The following is a 19,507-nucleotide window of genomic DNA, read 5'->3' as shown; positions in this document are numbered from 1 at the left end:
GCCTACTGGGCTCCTCCATCCATGGGATTTTCCAGGCAAGAGTACTGGAGTGGGGTGCCACTGCCTTCTCCTGGTTAAGTACCCCTTTATTTTATGAACCACTGAAAAAAATAAAAAACCCAACGCAATGCCCATTAAACTATGATACACCATCAATTTTTAAGCTACAACTCAGAGATGTTAAAAATGTATCTCAGAATCAATAAATACAGCCTACAAGTCTTTAAATATTTGTTATTACAAATTCAATACTGTATGCTGAAGTTTTTAACAGATGTATACAGCATGGTGCCCATGTACTCATGCAAATACAAACCACACACAGACACACACAGGATCATCTCTGGCCCTCTACTTCCTCCTACTGGCTCCCAAGGCAACACTATGGAACGCCTTGGAGGGATCCAAGCAGTGATCTGAAAACCACTGACATGTATTCTATTTTAACCCAAAGTAGTTTAAGTCATGCATATAAACAAGCATGCACATGGTTGGCTAATTATAATCAACCCAATTCTTCACTTCCAGATACTTATTTAGACTAAGCTTTTTTTTATCTCTCATAAAAAATATAATGACACCTGTTATACAAAGAGAATATGAAAATAAGAGGTTAAGCTTTTTATGATGAAATAAAACATTAGTTATATGGCCACTACAAATCCAGCTTTTAAAAATTAAAGCATTGGCTCTCTATGATCTGTTCCTATCCACTGCCTGTTTTCTTACCGTCTGTGGGCGACTGAAATGGAGCTTCTCTCGAACTTCATAGGACAAAGATATATCCTTGAGAGTCAAATAATCTAGGTCCTTTGGCAGTTGGAGAGCTTCATCTCTCTGAACTTCCTTTATTTCTTGTTGCTGATGGAACAGTACTGATTCATAAGTAGCTGGTGAACAAAATTAATTATGTTGTGATACTCAGATAATATTAACAACCTACATGTTTCTAGCTTTTTACAATTTACAGAGAGCTTTTGCATATATGATCTTAGTACCCCGATAGGTGGTAGGTATTCCCTTTCGCAGAAGAGGAGACTGGGGTTAAAATAAAGAGAGGGAGTATCCTGTGTATTAACTACAATATTCTGTCTGGCAGTTTATTCCATGTCCTTCTCATTTAAAAAAACTAGAAAATTTTAAGTTAAAAAAAAAAAATTGCTTTCTTTCTCAATGCAAATTTTGGTGGAACACTTTCTTCAACAGGCTATAGGTTTGAAGTTCTAAAGATTAGGTGTTTCTCCAAGAAGACGGTTTTCAAATAAAGCTATAATTGTTAAAAGTATATATTCTTGGATGATAACATATAATTTAAATAAATTAACTGAAGTTTTATTCAGAGTGAACTTAGAAAGACAATTCAGCAATTATTTTGTAATTAAAGCATTCCATTCTTAGAAAAATAAATCCAAGACCTGTTTTAAAACCTATACTGAGGTGGTCATTCTGTCCTGTTTAAGAAAAGCAAGTCTTCCCTAGAGGTTCTGGCAGCTTCTGCTTCCATCACTTGACTGGTAGCCAGAAAATCTCAGCTCTGAGCCTGGCTCTACCAATAAATTACCCTCTGACAATGAACACATCATGATACTTCTGGGCCTCAGCCACATTATCTAGAAATGTTATGGGCTGACCCAGAAACTTATGATGGTCTTTTTGACAATAAAGGAGAGCTGTGAGGTGCACAAGCCTTGTAGACAGATATACTAGGTTCAAAGCCCAGTTCTGCCACTCCCCAACTGTGTGACCCTGGGCAAGTTATAACTATCTGTAAATTAAGACATAATGCTAGTAGCTATCTTTCACATGACACTTTTTAATTATCAAATGAAATAATTCATGTAAAGGGATTAATATAACATATAACACATCAGCATGACAAATTGTAATGAAATTTTATGACTCAGGAATAGACTATAGGATCACAGAATATAAATAATGTATATGTTAAAGATATATTTACTTTTTCAAATATGTATAGCAAAACATGAGAGATAGTACAAAGAAGAATCTGAAACTGATTTCTGCCTTCAAGAAACTTGTCTAAGGACTTCCCTGGCAGTCCAGTGGTTAAGACTTCACCTTCCAATTCAAGGGGTGCAGGTCTGATACCTGGTCAGGAAGCTAAGATCACACATGCCTCAGGGCCAAAAAAACCAAAACATAAAACAGAAGCAATATTGTAATAAATTCAACAGATTTTTTAAATGGTCCACATTAAAAAAAAAGAAAAAACTTATCCAGTGGAGGATCTAGGTAGTGATTTGAAAACTACTGATATACGCTATATTTTAACCTAGTGTGGTTTCTTTTAAGCCATGGGTATTAGTTAGAGTCTTTATATACGCCAGTCTTAAAGAACAAAGCAAAACAGTAACTACTCCATGGCTGAAGTCAGGGTTTCCTATAAACAAGTTGAAGATAATTATTTTGGACCATTTACTGGACACAGTAAAACTGCAAACCAAGTTTAAAATACGGAGTTTAATCACCTTTTCCCAGATGCTAATGGCCTAAATGTTCAATAAAGTAACTTTTACTCAATAGAAAGATCATGATGTTGAGATATAAGGTTAACAATACTTCTTACACATTAGCAAATGACCAGGGCATGTTCATTTGGAAGAATGATAGGCAGCACTTGGGTCATTCTATATAAGCAGTCAAAGCATAGCAAGGTAACAGACCTCTCTGGAACTGAAAGAAAACGTTACTGCTAGGACTGCAGCATTCTCACCACCTTCGCTGGTCCCCAAGGAGCCTGAAGGCCTTTCCTGTGTAAACAGTCCACCTTTTATCCTGCTTTTCCTACCCTTCTCTCCCATCTCATTCTGTTCCCTGACTTTTTCTGCACACAATTTTCCAGTGGAGGAAAAAAAAAATCTTCTATCACAATGTAGAAGCTAATGCTATTATCAGTATTTCTGTTTGAAATTTTTTTTTTTTTTTTGGCATGCGGGATCTCCCTGACTGAGGATCAAATCTGTGCCCCCTGCATTTGGCGTATGGAGTCTTCAGGGAACTTCTGAAATTTTTTTTATAAAGAAAAAATTATAAATTGCAGTACAACTCCAAAAGTCACATGTGACTTTGATGGTCAATATACTGACCAAGAATATGAGAGCACGTCAAATGTTATAACATACAGGGGCAGAATGTGAACTTCTTTGCCTGATACAAAATAAGTCTTTGTTAATAGAAAAGTATATCATCAAAGCCAAAGATAGCATTATTTTCATTAGTAGAACATTTAAGTGGAGAAAACATTAAAAAAAAAGTTCAAAAGGAAAAAAGATTTAAGTTTTGTTTTTTTTTTTTTTTTTTTTAAAAAGGAGAGCTCTACAGTGGCACTTCCCAACATGAAATATACACACAGATCTCCTAGGGATCTTGTTAAAATGCAAATGCTCACTCAGTGGGTCTGGGGTGGAGTCTTCCCAACACATTATGATGTGTTACAATGCTACCTGGGAAACCTACTCTGAGTGGTCAGAGCCTAAGACGATGCTGGTCTTACGGTAATAATGGCTCCTCTTGACACAGAGCTCTCTGTGTATCTGCAATTCATTCATTATTTGCACAAACGAAGAAGGGAGCATACAGACATCCTAAGTAAAAAATTTTCTACCTTCTATTTTCAGTCTTTCGGCCAGCTCTCTACATTGGGTGTACTTCTTCAAGGGCTCTGGAACAGCCCTGGCCAACAACTCCATGTCAACTTCCTCATACTTCAGAACATCAAGAGCTCTACAAACACAGAAAAGTTTCATTAACACAAGGGTCCATATCATATCAGGCAGATTAAGAACAAAATTCCTTGAAAGTAATACCAAATCTCAGAATAAACAATATCAATATATTTCTAATTTTCCCCAAGTACACTGAGCAAACAGCAGCATCTGTGACACAGCGGGACCTCCATGAGATCAGCATGTGATTCTCAGGCTGAATTCTGTCGAAAGTGTTTCTGCATCTACTGAGATTATCATATGGTGTTTATCTTTCAATTTGTTGATATGATGTATCACATTGATTGATTTGCATATATTAAAGAATCTTTGCATCCCTGGGATAAACCTGACTTGATCATGGTGTATGATCTTTTTAATGTGTTGCTGAATTCTGTTAGAATTTTGTTGAGGATTTTTGCATCTATGTTTATCAGTAATAGTGGCCTGTAATTTTCTTTTTTTGTGATGTCTTTGTCTGCTTTTGTTATCTGGGTGATGGTGGCTTCATAGAATGAGTTTGGAAGTGTTCCTTCCTCTGCAATTTTTTGAAAGAGAGCATGTGATTCTCAACTCCTTTCCTTTATCAAGAGGGGTAAGTAGTTGGTAAAGTTGACAAATGGACAATCCATTTGTCCTCTGGAGCTTTCCTATTAGGACAGAATATCCTCTGAAAACAAGGGTGTGATTGAACTCCCTAAGAATTTACATCTAAGTCACATTAAGCCCATGTCCGTTGAATGCGCCATCCTTCTACACGCATGCTTAGAACCAACTAAAGGAGATCTGCTTGTTCCAAGACTGGAAAATACCCTGCAGTTTCCTTCTCATTTTGCTTGGTTCTCACAAGGTTTCACTGATCTGTACACTTTCCCTACAGTACACTTACTGCCTTAACTTTATTTTTATTTACTTTGCCCTTTCCCTCTTTCAATAGATTGCTTTTTTTATCAACTCTGTCCACCCAAAATCAATTAAACCAATTAATTTATTAAGTCAAAAGAAGGTCAAATCTGCCCATCCCAGGGTTCCAAGTCCCTTCAGGCCTCCCAGATGTGTTTATTTGTTTGTTTGTTTGTTTTTTACAGCTCATTCTATCACCACAGTCATGTGTCACACTCTCTGCAGAGGCCTGTCTCATCTCAGACAGTCTAGGAAAGGCCAGACACCTCTTCCCACAAGGAGCTGTCAACTTTGTTGTGCTCCACAAGATGAATTATGTCAATTAATTTCAGAAGTCTCATCAGATAAGCTGTTGATACAATGAAACCAAATAACCCTAAACTCCACAAGAAAAGGGGTTGTTCTTTCAGAAATTATAAAACCAAGACTTCCCTGGTTGCTCAGTGGTTAGGAATCACCTGCTAATGCAGGGAACATGGGTTTAATCCCTGGTCTGGGGAGATCCCACATGCTATGGGGCAACTGAGCCTGTGTGCCAGAACTACAGAGCTCACTCGCCTTGGAACTGGTGCTCTGAGACATGAGAAGCCATCACAACGAGAAGCCCATGCTCTGCAACTTGAGAGCAGCCCGCACCAGTCACAACCAGAGAAAGCCTGCAAGTAGCAACGAAGACCCAGGGTGGCCAAAAATAAAATAAAAAAATTACAGAACATACAGGAACACATCTAATGACCAACCAAAAAGAGAGGAATCTTAGAGGATGGTGACCTCAAAGAAAAGCCTATGACCATTTAACTTTTAAGAAGGTTTTAGGGTTCCCTGGTGGTCCAGTGTTAAAGTTAAGAATCTGCCTGCTAATGCAGGGGACGTAGGTTTGATCCCTGGTCTGGGAAGATCCCGCAGGCCGTGGGGCAACTAAGCCCGTGAGCCACAACTACTGACCCAGCACTCTGGAGCGTACCAGCTGTGACTACTGAAGCCTGTGCTCATAGACAGGAGAAGCTGTTGCAATGAGAAGCCCTGCTACCACAGTGAAAAGCAGCTTCCGCTTGCTGCAACTAGAGAAAGCTCACAGGCAGCAGTGAAGACCCAGAGCAGCCAAAAATAAATACATCTTTTAAAAGGCTTTTAAACAATTTGTTTAGAAGGCTTGGAGCTATTTGTAGGTCCAAACTTCAAGACCAGCTTTGAATGAAGCCTAAGCCTCAGAGTACAGAGGGCTGCCACTGAAGGACAAGTTAGCACGCTTCTGCAGAACACAAGAGACAGTTTCTGCACTACCTGACGCATCAGTGCGTCTCCCTATGATCCTAACAGGAAATGTGTGCACGCATGCTCTGTGGATCTCTTCTGTCAAAACGGTAGCTCAAAGTCCAGTCCCACCCCTCAGTGCCTGGCGCACAGCTTGCTATGTGTGCGGCAGACACAATACATGTCCGTGGACCAATTTTCTAGCTTTATATATCTAGGAATTGATCAAGTGAGTTCTTTCAGGGAGGCTCAACACTACACTATAAATATTCTACCAAAATCAAACAGGAGGATGAGGTCCCTGTTTCCTTCTGAAAGGAAAGACACCTGAAATTAACAAGAAAAGCATTTGGTCAAATTACTGTTTTAAAAAAAGTTACCTTAACAAAATGGGTACTCTTAGGATTAGGTAAAAATATAAAGCTGACAGCCCCCTCCTTTTTCATATTTTTATTCATCAATTAGCATTCTAAACTGTGTTGAAAACAATCACTTCCCTTGCTCTCACTATGACCTCAATCCACATGAGTCACATTGAATGAAAATTCTAATTATATAAAATCTAACACAGTGCAATATTTGACCTAAATGAAGCATAATGCTATAAATTCTTCTGCAAAGCTTGAAATAATAATAAACCCTCTTAAATTTAAACAAATAGCTGGAAAACAGAGTGAAATATAAAACTATGCTTATACTACTACCATCTCCCAGTACCACTTAACTGGTACACAAATAAATCTGCCACCCTTATCTGTGAACCAAGCTGTCTTTCCTGTAAATGAGACCCCCTGATTTGGGTGACAACCATGCAGATTCTTTATTATTTATTGTTGCTAAGGCACTTCAGTCATGTCTGACTCTTTACTACCCTATGGACTGTAGCCTGCCAGGCTCCTGTGTCTGTGGGATTCTCCAGGCAAGAATACTGAAGTGGGTTGCCATGTCCTTTTCCAGGGGATCTTCCTGACCTAGGGATCGAACCCACATCTCTTAGGTCTCCTGCATTGGCAGGTGGGTTCTGTACCACTAGCGCCACCTGGGAAGCCGATTATTTACCGTTACTATAATTAAAAACCTGCTTATTCTCCTCTTCAGTGATGCCAGTGCTTTGGGAAATTCTCATGAAAATGAAAATTTGGGAACACAAGTTGTAAACAAAAAACACTGTGATGAGATGAAAGTCAAAGACATGTTATGCCTGGCTGTTAGTTAAAAAGAGAGAGAGCGCTTAGAGAGATTGTGGATGATAAAAAGTGGCATTAAAATGAATATACCATTAAATCTACAAATTTCCTCACAAGCAAAACAAGGACTGAGAAAAAGAAAACTATAAACAAAAAACATACTGGAGACACAGCAGCAAGATCAAGTCAGCATGTGTCCTTCTAAAATACAATGATTGTAGGTTTATACCTTCTAAACCCACCCTCCAACCCCCGCTCCCCACGTTAGCTTACATTTTTTAAATGGGAAAAATCAGTGGTGACTGATGTAAATTTTGAATTACATGAGGTTTTCAGAAATGTATCTCTGAATCAAGAAAGATCTCTATTAATGTCCTTTAGATTTAGAGTCCATACAACCAGAATGGTAAAAACAAGGACAAAAAAACTCCTAAAATGTAGTAAGGGACTCTTCAAGAATTGGTAACACTGCTTAATCAAAGTTTCCCTGCTATGGCTCATAGGCAAGATGAGACCATTCCAATTGTTCAATGCCTAAAAAAGAAAGCAGATGCTATTTCTTGGTTTATGCCCGCTAGATCTTAGGAAAGGCAGAACTCAATGGGAGCCACAGAGAAATAAAATAAAGAATAATTTAGAATCATATATATTGTCATTCGTGAGTAAGGAGATTATCTCTAAAGAATTTTGAAAAGAAGCAAACATAAGAGCTGCGTTCGTTTAAAATGTGTAGGTAGGGAATCGATGGTAGTATCTCTCTGAGATGACTCCATTTTTCTACAAAAAGAAAGTTTATACAAAAAATGCATACCTGAGAGGCAGACTTTTACCACTACTTATAGAAGACTCTGGAATTAAGTTTTTCCATTTAGTACTTAAAAACTCAATGGATTTTAGCATAGAAATGCCTTCTTCTAAAGAAGACTTCATCCAAGAAGCTCTTTCATATCGTTGTTGGGACACACAACCAGCTTCCTTGTACCCTAGAAGGGGGAGGGGGAGATTATAATGAAAGAGGTCTTAAAGGAGAGAAAGTCTGGTTGCAGGACTCAGTGTAAGAGTTACCTCGGAATGTGAGCCTGCTGTCGGCGTTATCAGGACGCAGTGACAAACGGAACTCGGCTCGGCTGGTAAACATGCGGTATGGTTCGTTGGTGCCCAGTGTGGTGAGGTCATCAATCAAGACTCCTATGTAACCTTCTGTTCGGCTAATGACAAAAGGAGGCTTGTGTCTGACCCGAAGACTTGCATTGATTCCAGCTATCACACCCTACAAGAGGACTGAAATGTTTAAAAGGCCATTATGAACTGAACAAAGAGCTATCCTATTCAGACACTACCTGGAAAAAATGGTTCAGGCAGTAAGGAAGCAGGCCTGCCCAGAAGGGACAAAACAGAGACAGAAAATGTGGTTCATATTCACAAACAGAATATGGGTAATATACCACTTTAGAATGCTATAATTCATTGTTTTCAAAAATATCTAATATTCTTGATAAACCAGGTGGCTAATCTTTAAAAAAAAAAAATCCACTTGTAAGACTTTTTTAGCCTTTGCGCATTTACAAGTAAAAATAACATAACTTTCTGTTTAAAAAGGAGTAATAACAGGGTAATTTTCAATAAAGTTAGGTTAGGTTAAAAGAACTAACTTTTCTTTTTTTAAATTTCAGAAGCAATACAAAAATCTAATCAAAATATGCAACTGGATCTAGGAGCTCAGAAAAGAGTAACAAAGACACAGTGTTTAAAAAATCTTGTTGTATACAGAAGCCACCCCCATAGTTCCTGAAATAGAAGTCAGTTTGCTATTCCAGTTATGAGTTGTATCTAAGCTCTATATAGCAATCATGACAGATGTCAAGAGGAGGAACACCAGTTAAATAGTCCTTTTCTGTTTATAGTAACATTTGAACCACTTCTTACTTGAGCTGCAGCTTCCTCGTAACCAGTAGTGCCATTTATCTGTCCAGCAAAGAAGAGCCGCTGCACCAAATGAGTCTCGAGAGAAGGAGAGATCTGCCGGGGGTCCATGTAATCATACTGAACACCGTAGCCTGGCCAAAGAACAGATGGTACAAAATAAGCAAAAACAGCGCTGGGTTTGCCTCAAGCAGAGATGCAAAGATTATCATTAAATGCTCTTCAAATGTGAAGACTATTTTATAAATAAACGTGCAGATGCTGGGTTTTGTCTTCTGGGGCTCTAAGCACCATGACTGTAGCTTCAATTTTCCGCTGTCTGCTAAGCAATACTGAGCTCAGACCAAAGGGCAGCTGGCAGTCTCTTTACCTGGCTGAATCATTTTAGCGTTCTCCAAGCCTCTGATGCATGTGATCATCTTCTCCTGTAATTCAGCTGGCAGTGTCACAGATAACCCTTGGGGGTAGATGAGGTCAGAATCCATTCCTTCAGGTTCCAACCAAACTTGATGTACACGGTTTGGAAAACGCAAGACCTTTGATTCAATGGAGGGACAGTATCTAGAATAAGACATTGGAATTTAAAAATGCAATTAAACAAAAGAGGGTTGACAATCCTTACTGTAATTAAGCACTGGTATTTTGTCCTTACCGGGGTCCTCTTGTAGTTTCCTTAACGTGACAGTTAAGGTGAAGGTTCTCAAGGACAATCTCATCCACTCGAGGGTTAGTGTGAGTCAAGTAACATGGCAGCTGATCTTCTGGCTAAAACATGGGAACTCGTCAAAACACTGTTTTGCTTCTCTATTAGTTTGCCTCTAATTCAAATAAATTCCACACATGATATAAACTTACTTGTATATACATCAAATCTATGCACAAAGCCAAATACTAATGGTGAAGTATGTTTGTGAAAAACAACCCCAAAGATGAATGTAAATTGACACAAGCCTCCAGATCAACAGTTCATAGGAAATACTGATGATGCAGGAACATGTTTAAGGCACCAGAGCAGTGAAATCAGACAAATCTACAAATCTAGAATGTAGGAAATTCCAGAAGAGAAATGTCTCAGTTTCTTCCCCATGTAGATGTAAAAGAGGCTCCCCTGGTAGCTCAACTAGTAAAGAATCCACCTGCAGTGCAGGAGACCCTGGTTCGATTCCTGGGTTAGGAAAATCTCCTGGAGGAGGGCATGGCAAACCCACTCCAGTATTCTTGCCAGGAGAAGCCCCATGGACACAGGAGCCTGGCATGCTACAGTCCACGGGGTTGCAAAGAGTTAGACACAACTGAGCGACTAAGCACAGCACAGCACAGCACACAGATGTAAAAAAGAGAGGAATTATTATAAGATATGTAATGTATGAACCTCATTTGGTTCTTGGTTCAAATAAAACAACTATAAAATACTTGGAATGCACCTGGAACATTGTAGTTCAACTATACTTCAATAATATATCTATATTTAATACTAAGGAAAATTGAGCACTGAGTATCAGATGATATTAAGAAATTATGTTTTGCTATATGTGATAACAGTATTATGGTTGAGTTTTACAAAATCCTTATTTGTTAAAGACATGTACCAAGGTATTTCTGGATGAAATGATGTCTGAGACTTATTTTAAAACTAAGTAAGACAAAGTGTTGAGGAAAGATAAGAATGTCAAAAGAGGGAATTCCCTGATGGTTTAGTGGTTAGGATTCCACACTTTCACTGTAGGAGGCATGGATTCAATCCCTGGTCGGGGAACTAAGTTCCCACGAGCTGTGCAGCATGGCCAAATAAATAAATTAATAGCCACTCATCAGGGTAACACTCACCAGAAATTAGGAGCGTCAACTACTAGCCCTTGATTCTAAACACACAATATATAGCTTGTTTTTTTTTAAATTACAAAGATAGGTAAAAGTAGCCTATATCTTCAAAAGTATCAGTACTATTAAGGCTGAGGAATTATTCCAGATTAAGAAGAAATGACAATTAAATGCAATATATGATCCTAGGTTGGAAAAAGAACGTTGGGACAAAAAAATGTATTGGGGTGGTCAGAAAACTCTATGAATTTTATTTTCGATAATAGCACTGTGTCAATGTTAAAGTCCCCAAATTTTATCACTGCATTGAGGTTACATGAGGATGTCTTTGGGCTTAGCTGAGATGCAGACTGAGGTATTTAGAGGTAAAGGGTCATGATCTCTGCAACTTTTAAATGTTTTGGGAAAAGAAAAAAGAATAAAAATAAATGTGTATGTTACTGTTCTATATGTTAAATATATGTATCTATGTCTATATATATGGAGAGGGCAAGTAACAGTCCTACAACTTTTCTGAAATTATTACAAAAAGTTTAAATAGGTAAAGTTATCAAATCAATGAAATTTAAGAATTTATGGGATTTTGGGAGGGAGGTGGAGGGAGGGTCGGGATGGGGAATACATGTACACCCATGGCTGATTCACGTGAATGTATGGCAAAAACCACCACCACTTAAAAGAATTTATGAGGAAATACCCAAGTAGCCAAATCAGCTACTCCTTTTAAAGAACACATTTTTGTGCCTTAATTAATAGTGATGAAAAATGAATACCAAAAAAGTCTATATTCCCTATTTAAGGCCAGATTTTCATAAATTATCTCACCTTAATCCACACTGTCTGATTGATAAAGCTGAAAGGTATTGATGGATTATCTGGTGTCTGCTTGTTTAGAATGCTGAAATTAACGGATTCTTTGGCAATTCGGGGTGGAGTCCCAGTCTTCAATCTTCCCACCACAAACCCCAACTTCTCCAGGGTCTGAGCCAACCCTACGGCAGGCTGATCCCCTAAACGTCCTGCTGGATGCATTTCCAATCCGATTACAATCATGCCTCTCAGGAACGTCCCAGTAGTCAGAACCACACTCTCTGCATACACTTTACTTCCATCAGCTAAAGGACAGGAAAGAGAACAAAACTCATGTCCTAATTGTCACCATGGGTCAAATTAGAATGTTACGCTTTTGTAGGAGAACTACAGAAAAATTCGTCTTTAGAAACCTGAAAAAGATTTTAAATCAGTAAGAAGGCTACATGTCATCAATCTAAAGAATGCAAGAAAGCTGAGACGGAGAGCATAATGTATTATCACAGGTACACATGTTCCTAAAGTCTTGTCAGCACTGAATAGCTGGTCTCAGTTAATTTTTAAAATTAATTAAATTTAGACTTCTAGTTAAATTTAACAGATCCCACCTCACATGATTTCTTCTCCTTCTTAAAATTCCAAAAGAAAATAAAGGAGCAAAAAAGATATGAAACCATGAGAACCACAAGAATGGAAAAGAATTTGTCAAAAGATGAAAAATTTCAAATATTTTTGAAAGATAGAAAGTGGTTGGGGGGGATGGATAAATCAGGAATTTGGGATTAACTTATACACACCAAAATAAATAAAATAGTCAACAAGGACCTACTATATAACACAAGGAACTCTACTCAATATTCTATAATAACCTACAGTAGAAAAGAACCTGAGAAAAGAATGGATATATACATTATATACATTTAACTGAATTGCTTTGCTGTACACCTGAAACTAACACAATATTGTAAATCAACTATACTCTACATAAAATAAAAATTTTTTTTGAAGTGGTTGGAAGAGTGATAACTGATTGAGCAGAGGGGAGAATGCTATAACTCAAGAACCTGAAGAGAACATACAGATGACAGTGAAGTACTCTGCCCTGCAGCGACACAGAAACGGGAGGACTGAGTGTGAAAAATGTGGGAATGCAGCTGGGGGCTGAAGAGGAGAAAGAGCTGAAAACCACATATAAAGGCTTGTCTACAGATGGATCTACCATACAAGAAAATGTGGGTTAATTCCTTGGGTAATAGAAAGTTACTGTTAATGGGTACAGTATTTCAACTAAATTTCCGAAGTTCTAGAAATGGAGAGTGGTGACAGCTGCACATCACTGTGGGGGTACTTGAGGGCGTGGAACTGTATACTTAGAAATGGCTACAGTGGCAAACTTTATGCTATATACATTTTACTACAATAAAAACCCGATTATTAATAAGCTATAATGGAGAAGACTGAAAAAGAATATATCACTTCACTGTACATCTGGAACACTGTAAATCAACTACACTTCAGTAAAAAAAGTTAATTAAAAATTGTATTGTTGGGCCCATAAAATATAGACAGGGTCCAAGAAATAGCGTTTGAAGATACTAATTTAAGTAACAAGTAAAAATAATTAAAAAACATAAAGGGCTACCTTAATAAAAACAATATAATCATCAAGTCTGGCGAGGAAAGGAGGCAGAGAGAAAAGGAAATGAAAATAAAAGTAGTAACTGTTCAACATAGGGAAGTCAGGAAACACTGACAGAAGAAAGGGAAGATGGGGTGTATTATACAAAATCATAGTTACTAAGGTAATCACAGAACAAAAGCCATGAACTTATAAGAAAGAAACATAGCTCCTAAAAGGCAAAGCAAACACAGATTAAGTGGTTAAAAAAAAAGTATAGCAGAGTGTGTACAATATGTTACTACTGTGTGTGGGGGTGGAATATATATACCACTGCATGAAGTCAAGGATAAAATCACAGACAGAAAGACCACGCCAGTGCCTAGGAATGCTCCTGAAGAAGGAAACCGGCTGCCTGGAGCACAAGATGAGAGAGAGACCACCTTTTCACTCTGCCTTCTTTCATCCCCTTTAAACTGTTGATGATGCAAAAGGAACATTTAAGTTTTTAAATACCTGGATTGAGTTCTTGACTGTGATATTTTCTAGCTGTGGGACTTGGGGAAACTACTTGAACTTTACGAAAGTTGGCATTCTAATCTATAAAAAAGATATGCCTACATCATAAATATACTTATATGGAATTTTAAAAATTCAGGTGGAATATAGAGCAAATTGAAAATTTTTTCAGATCCCTGGCTTTAATTGTCTGTGGTAAATGGCAATTTATTTTTTCTTAAAAAAATTTTTTTAGGCATTAGCTGGCTGCAGCTACCATGTTTTTTTACTATTAATGTTGCAGTTATTTATTAAGTAATTAAGTATAATTATTTATTAAATATTTTATTGTAATCTGTTAAATCCTTACTATATGCCAGCCTCAACATTAAGTCACATTTTTCACATTTCGTGAAATATACATTACTCTCCCAATTTTGTAGATGAAGAAACTGAAACCCAAAGCTAAGTCTGAACACTAGTCTAATTCCAAAGCACCTTCTCCAGTCAATGTATTTTCTTTTTACTCTTTGAGTCCACCAAATTCCTCACAGTAAAGTTTGAGCAGTATCTTTCTGCTTTTCTTCATTTTGTCTTTCCTTTTCCTTTTAATCAGAGGATAACTGCTTTACAAAGTTGTGTTGGTTTCTGCCGTAGAACAACTATATGAATCAGCCAGATGTACACACGTCCCCTCCCTCTTGAACCTTCCCTCCGACTCCCCACCGATTCCACCCCTCTAGGTTGTCAGAGCCCTGGATTGAGCTCCCTGTATTATACAGCAACTTCCCACTTGCTATCTATTCTACACCTGGTTTTGTATACATTTTAATGCTCCTCTCTCAGTTCGTCCCACCCTCTTCTTCCCCCACTGGGTCCACAAGTCTGTTCTCTATGTCTGTGTCTCTACTGCTGTGCTGCAAATAGGTCCATCAGTATCATTTTTCTATATTCCATATTGTGCGTTAATATACAATATTTGTTTTTCTCTTTCTGACTTATTTCACTCGTTTAACAGGCTCTAGGTTCATCCACCTCATTAGAACTGACTCAAATTCATTCCTTTTATGGCTGAGTAATACTCCATTGTGTATATGTACCACACTCTTTTTCTCCATTCATCTGTCGGTGGACATCTAGGATGCTTCCGTGTCCTGGCTATTGTAAATAGTGCTGCAATGAACATTGGGGTACATGTGTCTTTTTGAATCATGAAGTTTTCTCAGGGTATATGCCCAGTAGTGGGACTGCTGCATCGTATGGCTACCACAGTATTTGATTATTGTTTTTACTTGTAACACCAGATATGTTCAATGCCTATGTGGGATGGGAGTTATAGGTAATATATTTGTTATGATAGCACTCTCAATGTAAGTAATTCCTTATCCAACTGACACACTTTCTTGACTAATAACTCTAATTTTCCTTGGGTGAAATATACCAATTAAAAATATTTATCTTCTCACACCAATTTGAGGCCATAGAAGGCCATTAGGATGAAGTTTTGGTCAATGGACTTCAAGAAGATGCTGGGCTAGACGTCTATTAATAGGAAAGTGGAAATCCTGTTTAAAAGGAAATGCACCTTGTTTGCTCTGTCTTTATTTGGTCTTTACCCTTTCCCTCTTTTTCCTTTTCTTTCTGATAATGGATGCCTGGATATGTGACTTTGGTCTTGTGAACACTGGGATGAAAGCTACAGCCAAAGGTGACAGAGCAGGACAATGGAAGGGCATGGGTGTCTGGTGACATGGCTAGGACTTCCAGGTGGACTGTCTACCCATGTCCTTCTTATCGTGTAAGACAAACACACTCAATTATTTCTAAGTAAGAAAATTAATATGTATATCCCATTCTAAAAAATGTCTATAATAAAATTTAAACAGGGAAAATAAGTTAATAAGTATTTTAAATGATGAATTTTTTATGGCTGATTTGAGATGTTGTATGGCAGAAACCAATAAAACATTGTAAAGCAATTATCCTCCAATTAAAAAAAAAAAGGATAAATTTCTCCAGTGCAGCCCCTCCTACCACTTTGTTCCTAGAAAGCTAACAGTCCAGTCCTCTGGCAGAAGACTGATTCTTCTCTTTAGGACTAACAGACATAGATGTTTGGGAATTCCCCAAAAAAAGGCCAGTTCAATCCCTAATCATCAGACTGTACAGAGTCAGTCAAGCCATAAAATAACTATGCACACACAAATCTTCCAATTAGTGTTTGCAGTGAAGGCTAAAAGAGCTAAACTGGTTAAGTCTTTAAAGGGAGAAAACAGAGATAAATTGCTTTTCCATTCTTCTGTAAAAAATATGTGCATGTGCAATTTTATTTAAAAAATTAATATGTAACTCAAATAAAAACATACATAATAATCTTGTAAAATATAAATTTAAAATGTTTAAAGTCAGAACTAAGAAAAATAAAAATTACCACAGAAATACCAAGAGGAAAATACATAATTTTGCAGGCTATAGAGTCCCAAAATAAGATGGTACAGAAGGTGAGCTTCATGGTAAAAATAAAATGAGGAATAGGATTTTTTCTATACAGTTTCCCTCATACTTGAGCAGAAAACACAACAATTTCCTAGAATAAGCAAAACATCTCCATACACTACTCAGGATAAAATTTTCACATGGAGTTTGATACTGTTATTATTATCTGTAAGCAGTACATACCCAAAACAACACCACTGACACGGTATTTCCCAGTGTGCTCAGGCTCTGGTTCTGTAAGAATGAGATCTTCTACAGCTCCCTCCTGAACAGTAAGCAGCGGTGTATTTAGGATTTCTTTCTAGCAAAAGAGAATGCAAGTTGAAAATAACTTGTTAAAAATAACTTGCATGTTAAATAATCACTACAATCCTTCCTGTTTTCATGCCCTGTTCTTACCTGCATGTTCTGCTTATAAAGCTTCCTATCAATTTGAGCTCTCAGACCCCAAACAGCTGGTCCCTTGCGCCGGTTTAATACTTTGTAATGTATACCAGACTGGTCACAGATTCGAGAACACAGGCCATCCAAGGCATCGACTTCCCTCATTAAATGCCCCTTTCCAATGCCACCAAAGGAAGGATTACAGGACATCTGACCTAAAGAGAACAGACATAAACAAAATAAATATACGAGCATCTTGCACACAGTGCGTGCCTGATAGGAAAATGTCTGTACAAGTGACTAGAATCATGTGATTAAAAATAAAAAATGATGCAAACACTAAAACTGCTGAAGTCCCAATGGGATGCAAGAGTTATTCAGGGCATTGTGGAAGACAAACAACTGCTGGACGTTTCTTTTGAATCTGTCTCTTGTACATATTTTTAGCACTTCATTATGCTGCTTCTTCCTTTACAATGTGATTTTGAAAACCTTACCTCATGAAACCTTCCTAAATCAAGCATAATTTAAGAGATTTCTTTGTACTGGTTCACAGTTATAATTAATTATGTCTTCCATAAAGGCCATCTGCTGATCCTGTGACCAGCATTAAGGCCTCCAAAAGTTTTCACGGTCTCCAGAGGGAGGCTGAATAGTGCCGTCCTTATGAGCATGGGTTAGGAGCAAGGCAGAGTTCTGGTTCAGCTCCTATATTCACCACTTAGAAGCTCTAGGTGATCTTGGTAAGTTGTCTAATATTCTGTATCTCAGTGTCCCTACTGTAAAAACAGGGATGACAACTTCGTAGATTATCTTCCTCCTTCCTTTGATACAGAACCACTGTTTATTTAGGTAAACACTCTTCCTGATGAGGCTTTGTGCTTGGGGAGTGTGACCTAAACTATTTTAGGGATAAATCTTTATTGATCTAAAGTAATCCTGTTCCTACTTGCCAGTGAGTGGTTTAGTGTTAAAAGACTCTTCTCTTTCGTCATGAATGGCAAACAAGAGTTTGTCAAAAAGCACTATTTCCCAGGTTATTAATAAAATAAAAAATTTTCTACCTCTGACTTTATTATGGCAGATGATACGACGGAATTGATACAGGACAATTCCTGCATTCTGTATTCCTATGGAAGTTTAACCTTCTAAGTCAAAGCTATCTTTCTGAGAACAAGCAGAAATACTTCATACTCCATGACATCAAAGTACCTTAAAAAAAATGAGACTTTGATTTTAAGATAGAACTGTCATTCATTAAGCTCATTTATAAGAGTTATTACATATCTCTGAAATTCATTTATTTAAAAAGATAACATAGGTCACATTGTATTGGTATAAAAATATAAATACATGTTTTGATGGGAATTCCTTTATCCTTGACAAAGCTACACCACTTATAGTATTATCTTATCATCTTAGTTCAATAATACTTTTTTGTTCATTCAACTTTTAAAATTATTATTATTGAAATGCAGTACCTGGTTTTTACTTGGGTAATCACATAGCCTCTATCCAAAAGAATCGCTGTTAACAAAAGTATATATTTCTCCACAGTTATAAACTGAATGGTTATTTCTAAACAGTATTTCAGTACAGAAAGCATTGTTAACATTTCAATTACAGTTCCCTCGTAAGCAAAATGCACAAGGAAAGACACAGGCATGCATAGTTTACAAGATAGTGTCCTAGCTGGCATCTATGATGATGCCACAGAGGGGTCTTGCTTTAAATAATGGCCGTCCAACCACTGCTTGTGAAGTGCCAAAAAGCACAGTCGGGTCCTGACCATAAAATTGGGGAATAAACATTCAGTACGAATATAAAATACAATTTAAAAAGTAGCCTCGTTCTTCAAAAGGGTTCCACAAAATCTCGAGAAAAACACAATGGGTATTTAATAAACGAGCACTAATAACGTTGATTCACTCTAACCGAAACAACAAGCTAGTAAAGGGCAAAAGGCAAAATTGAAATGAAGTATCACCAGTATTAAGAGTTTGCTCTTTTCTCAAGGCACCTCTCCCTCAACCCTCCTCCAACTAATTATTTCTGTCAACAGCAGCACAATTCGTGGTCCACAGAACAGCCGAAACCAGAGTTCTGGCCCGGTCCCGCTTGATCTGCGAAACACACATCAGGCTAAAACGACATTCGGTAGGATTCTCACCAGAGTAACTGGAGGAAAAGGCACTGGGAAGGGGAGAAGGAGGATCCTGGCAGCGTGCGTCTCTCTGCAAGCCTCACACCGCGCCACTCACCGATGGTGTCCACTCGGTGCGTGAGCAGCAGAGTCCGGGAGCCGCACCGAGCTGCGGCGGCAGCGGCTTCGGTCCCTGCGTGTCCTCCGCCGATGACCACAACGTCGAAGTGCGGAGTCCAGGGCGCCGCGCTGTCACCGCCGAACCGGACCGACGCAAGGTGCTGTTTGGTGAGGGAAGCCGCGACCCGGCGGCCACAGCCTCGGATACAGAACATTGCTGGAGAAAGGCAGTCTGTTAACTCGGATCCTGACACTAGCGAGGGGAAAACACTTAGGAGAGAAAGCCTTCAGGAAGCAGCCATCTTGCTATGATGTCACAGCGTCACGTCTACGTCCAGCGTCGCCGCTGATTGGCAGTTTGGCGCGACTTTCCTGGCGAAGCGCGTTGGAGTGTGTGCACGTGGATTGGTGCGTGTGTACCTCGTTTCTTGCCTGGCGGAGGCTGTTGGATTACCTGTGGTTGGAGAAGGGGACGACGAAGGATGAGATGGTTGGATGGCAACACCAACTCAACGGACATGGGTTTGGGTGGACTCAGGGAGTTGGTGATGGACAGGGAGGCCTGGCGTGCTGCGGTTCATGGGGTCGCAGAGTCGGACACGACTGAGCGACTGAACTGAACCCC

At 38.4% G+C, this 19,507-nt stretch overlaps 1 protein-coding gene across 2 annotated transcripts in view; it reads right to left on the bottom strand.

Moving 5' to 3' along the window:
- MTO1 (mitochondrial tRNA translation optimization 1) overlaps positions 1-19,218 on the bottom strand; it is a 31,037-nt gene extending 11,819 nt beyond the window's left edge. Inside the window, exons 1-11 of one of the 2 annotated variants that reach the window (XM_019967031.2) lie at positions 18,881-19,218; positions 16,635-16,834; positions 16,419-16,536; positions 11,639-11,928; positions 9,645-9,757; positions 9,363-9,553; positions 8,996-9,126; positions 8,135-8,339; positions 7,881-8,052; positions 3,626-3,744; positions 730-890 (exon numbers count right to left, since the gene is read on the bottom strand). In XM_019967031.2, coding sequence (XP_019822590.2) covers positions 730-890; positions 3,626-3,744; positions 7,881-8,052; positions 8,135-8,339; positions 8,996-9,126; positions 9,363-9,553; positions 9,645-9,757; positions 11,639-11,928; positions 16,419-16,536; positions 16,635-16,834; positions 18,881-19,097 — 1,917 coding nt within the window. In that variant the 5' untranslated portion in view covers positions 19,098-19,218. Of the gene's footprint in view, positions 1-729; positions 891-3,625; positions 3,745-7,880; positions 8,053-8,134; positions 8,340-8,995; positions 9,127-9,362; positions 9,554-9,644; positions 9,758-11,638; positions 11,929-16,418; positions 16,537-16,634; positions 16,835-18,789 lie in introns of both variants that reach the window. The other variant, XM_019967033.2, reaches the window with a different exon arrangement.
- Positions 19,219-19,507: the final 289 nt, after the last annotated feature.

Source organism: Bos indicus, chromosome 9, assembly GCF_029378745.1.
Source record: "Bos indicus isolate NIAB-ARS_2022 breed Sahiwal x Tharparkar chromosome 9, NIAB-ARS_B.indTharparkar_mat_pri_1.0, whole genome shotgun sequence".
NCBI classification, from domain to species: Eukaryota; Metazoa; Chordata; class Mammalia; order Artiodactyla; family Bovidae; genus Bos; species Bos indicus.
This window is presented reverse-complemented; position numbering and strand designations above follow the sequence as displayed.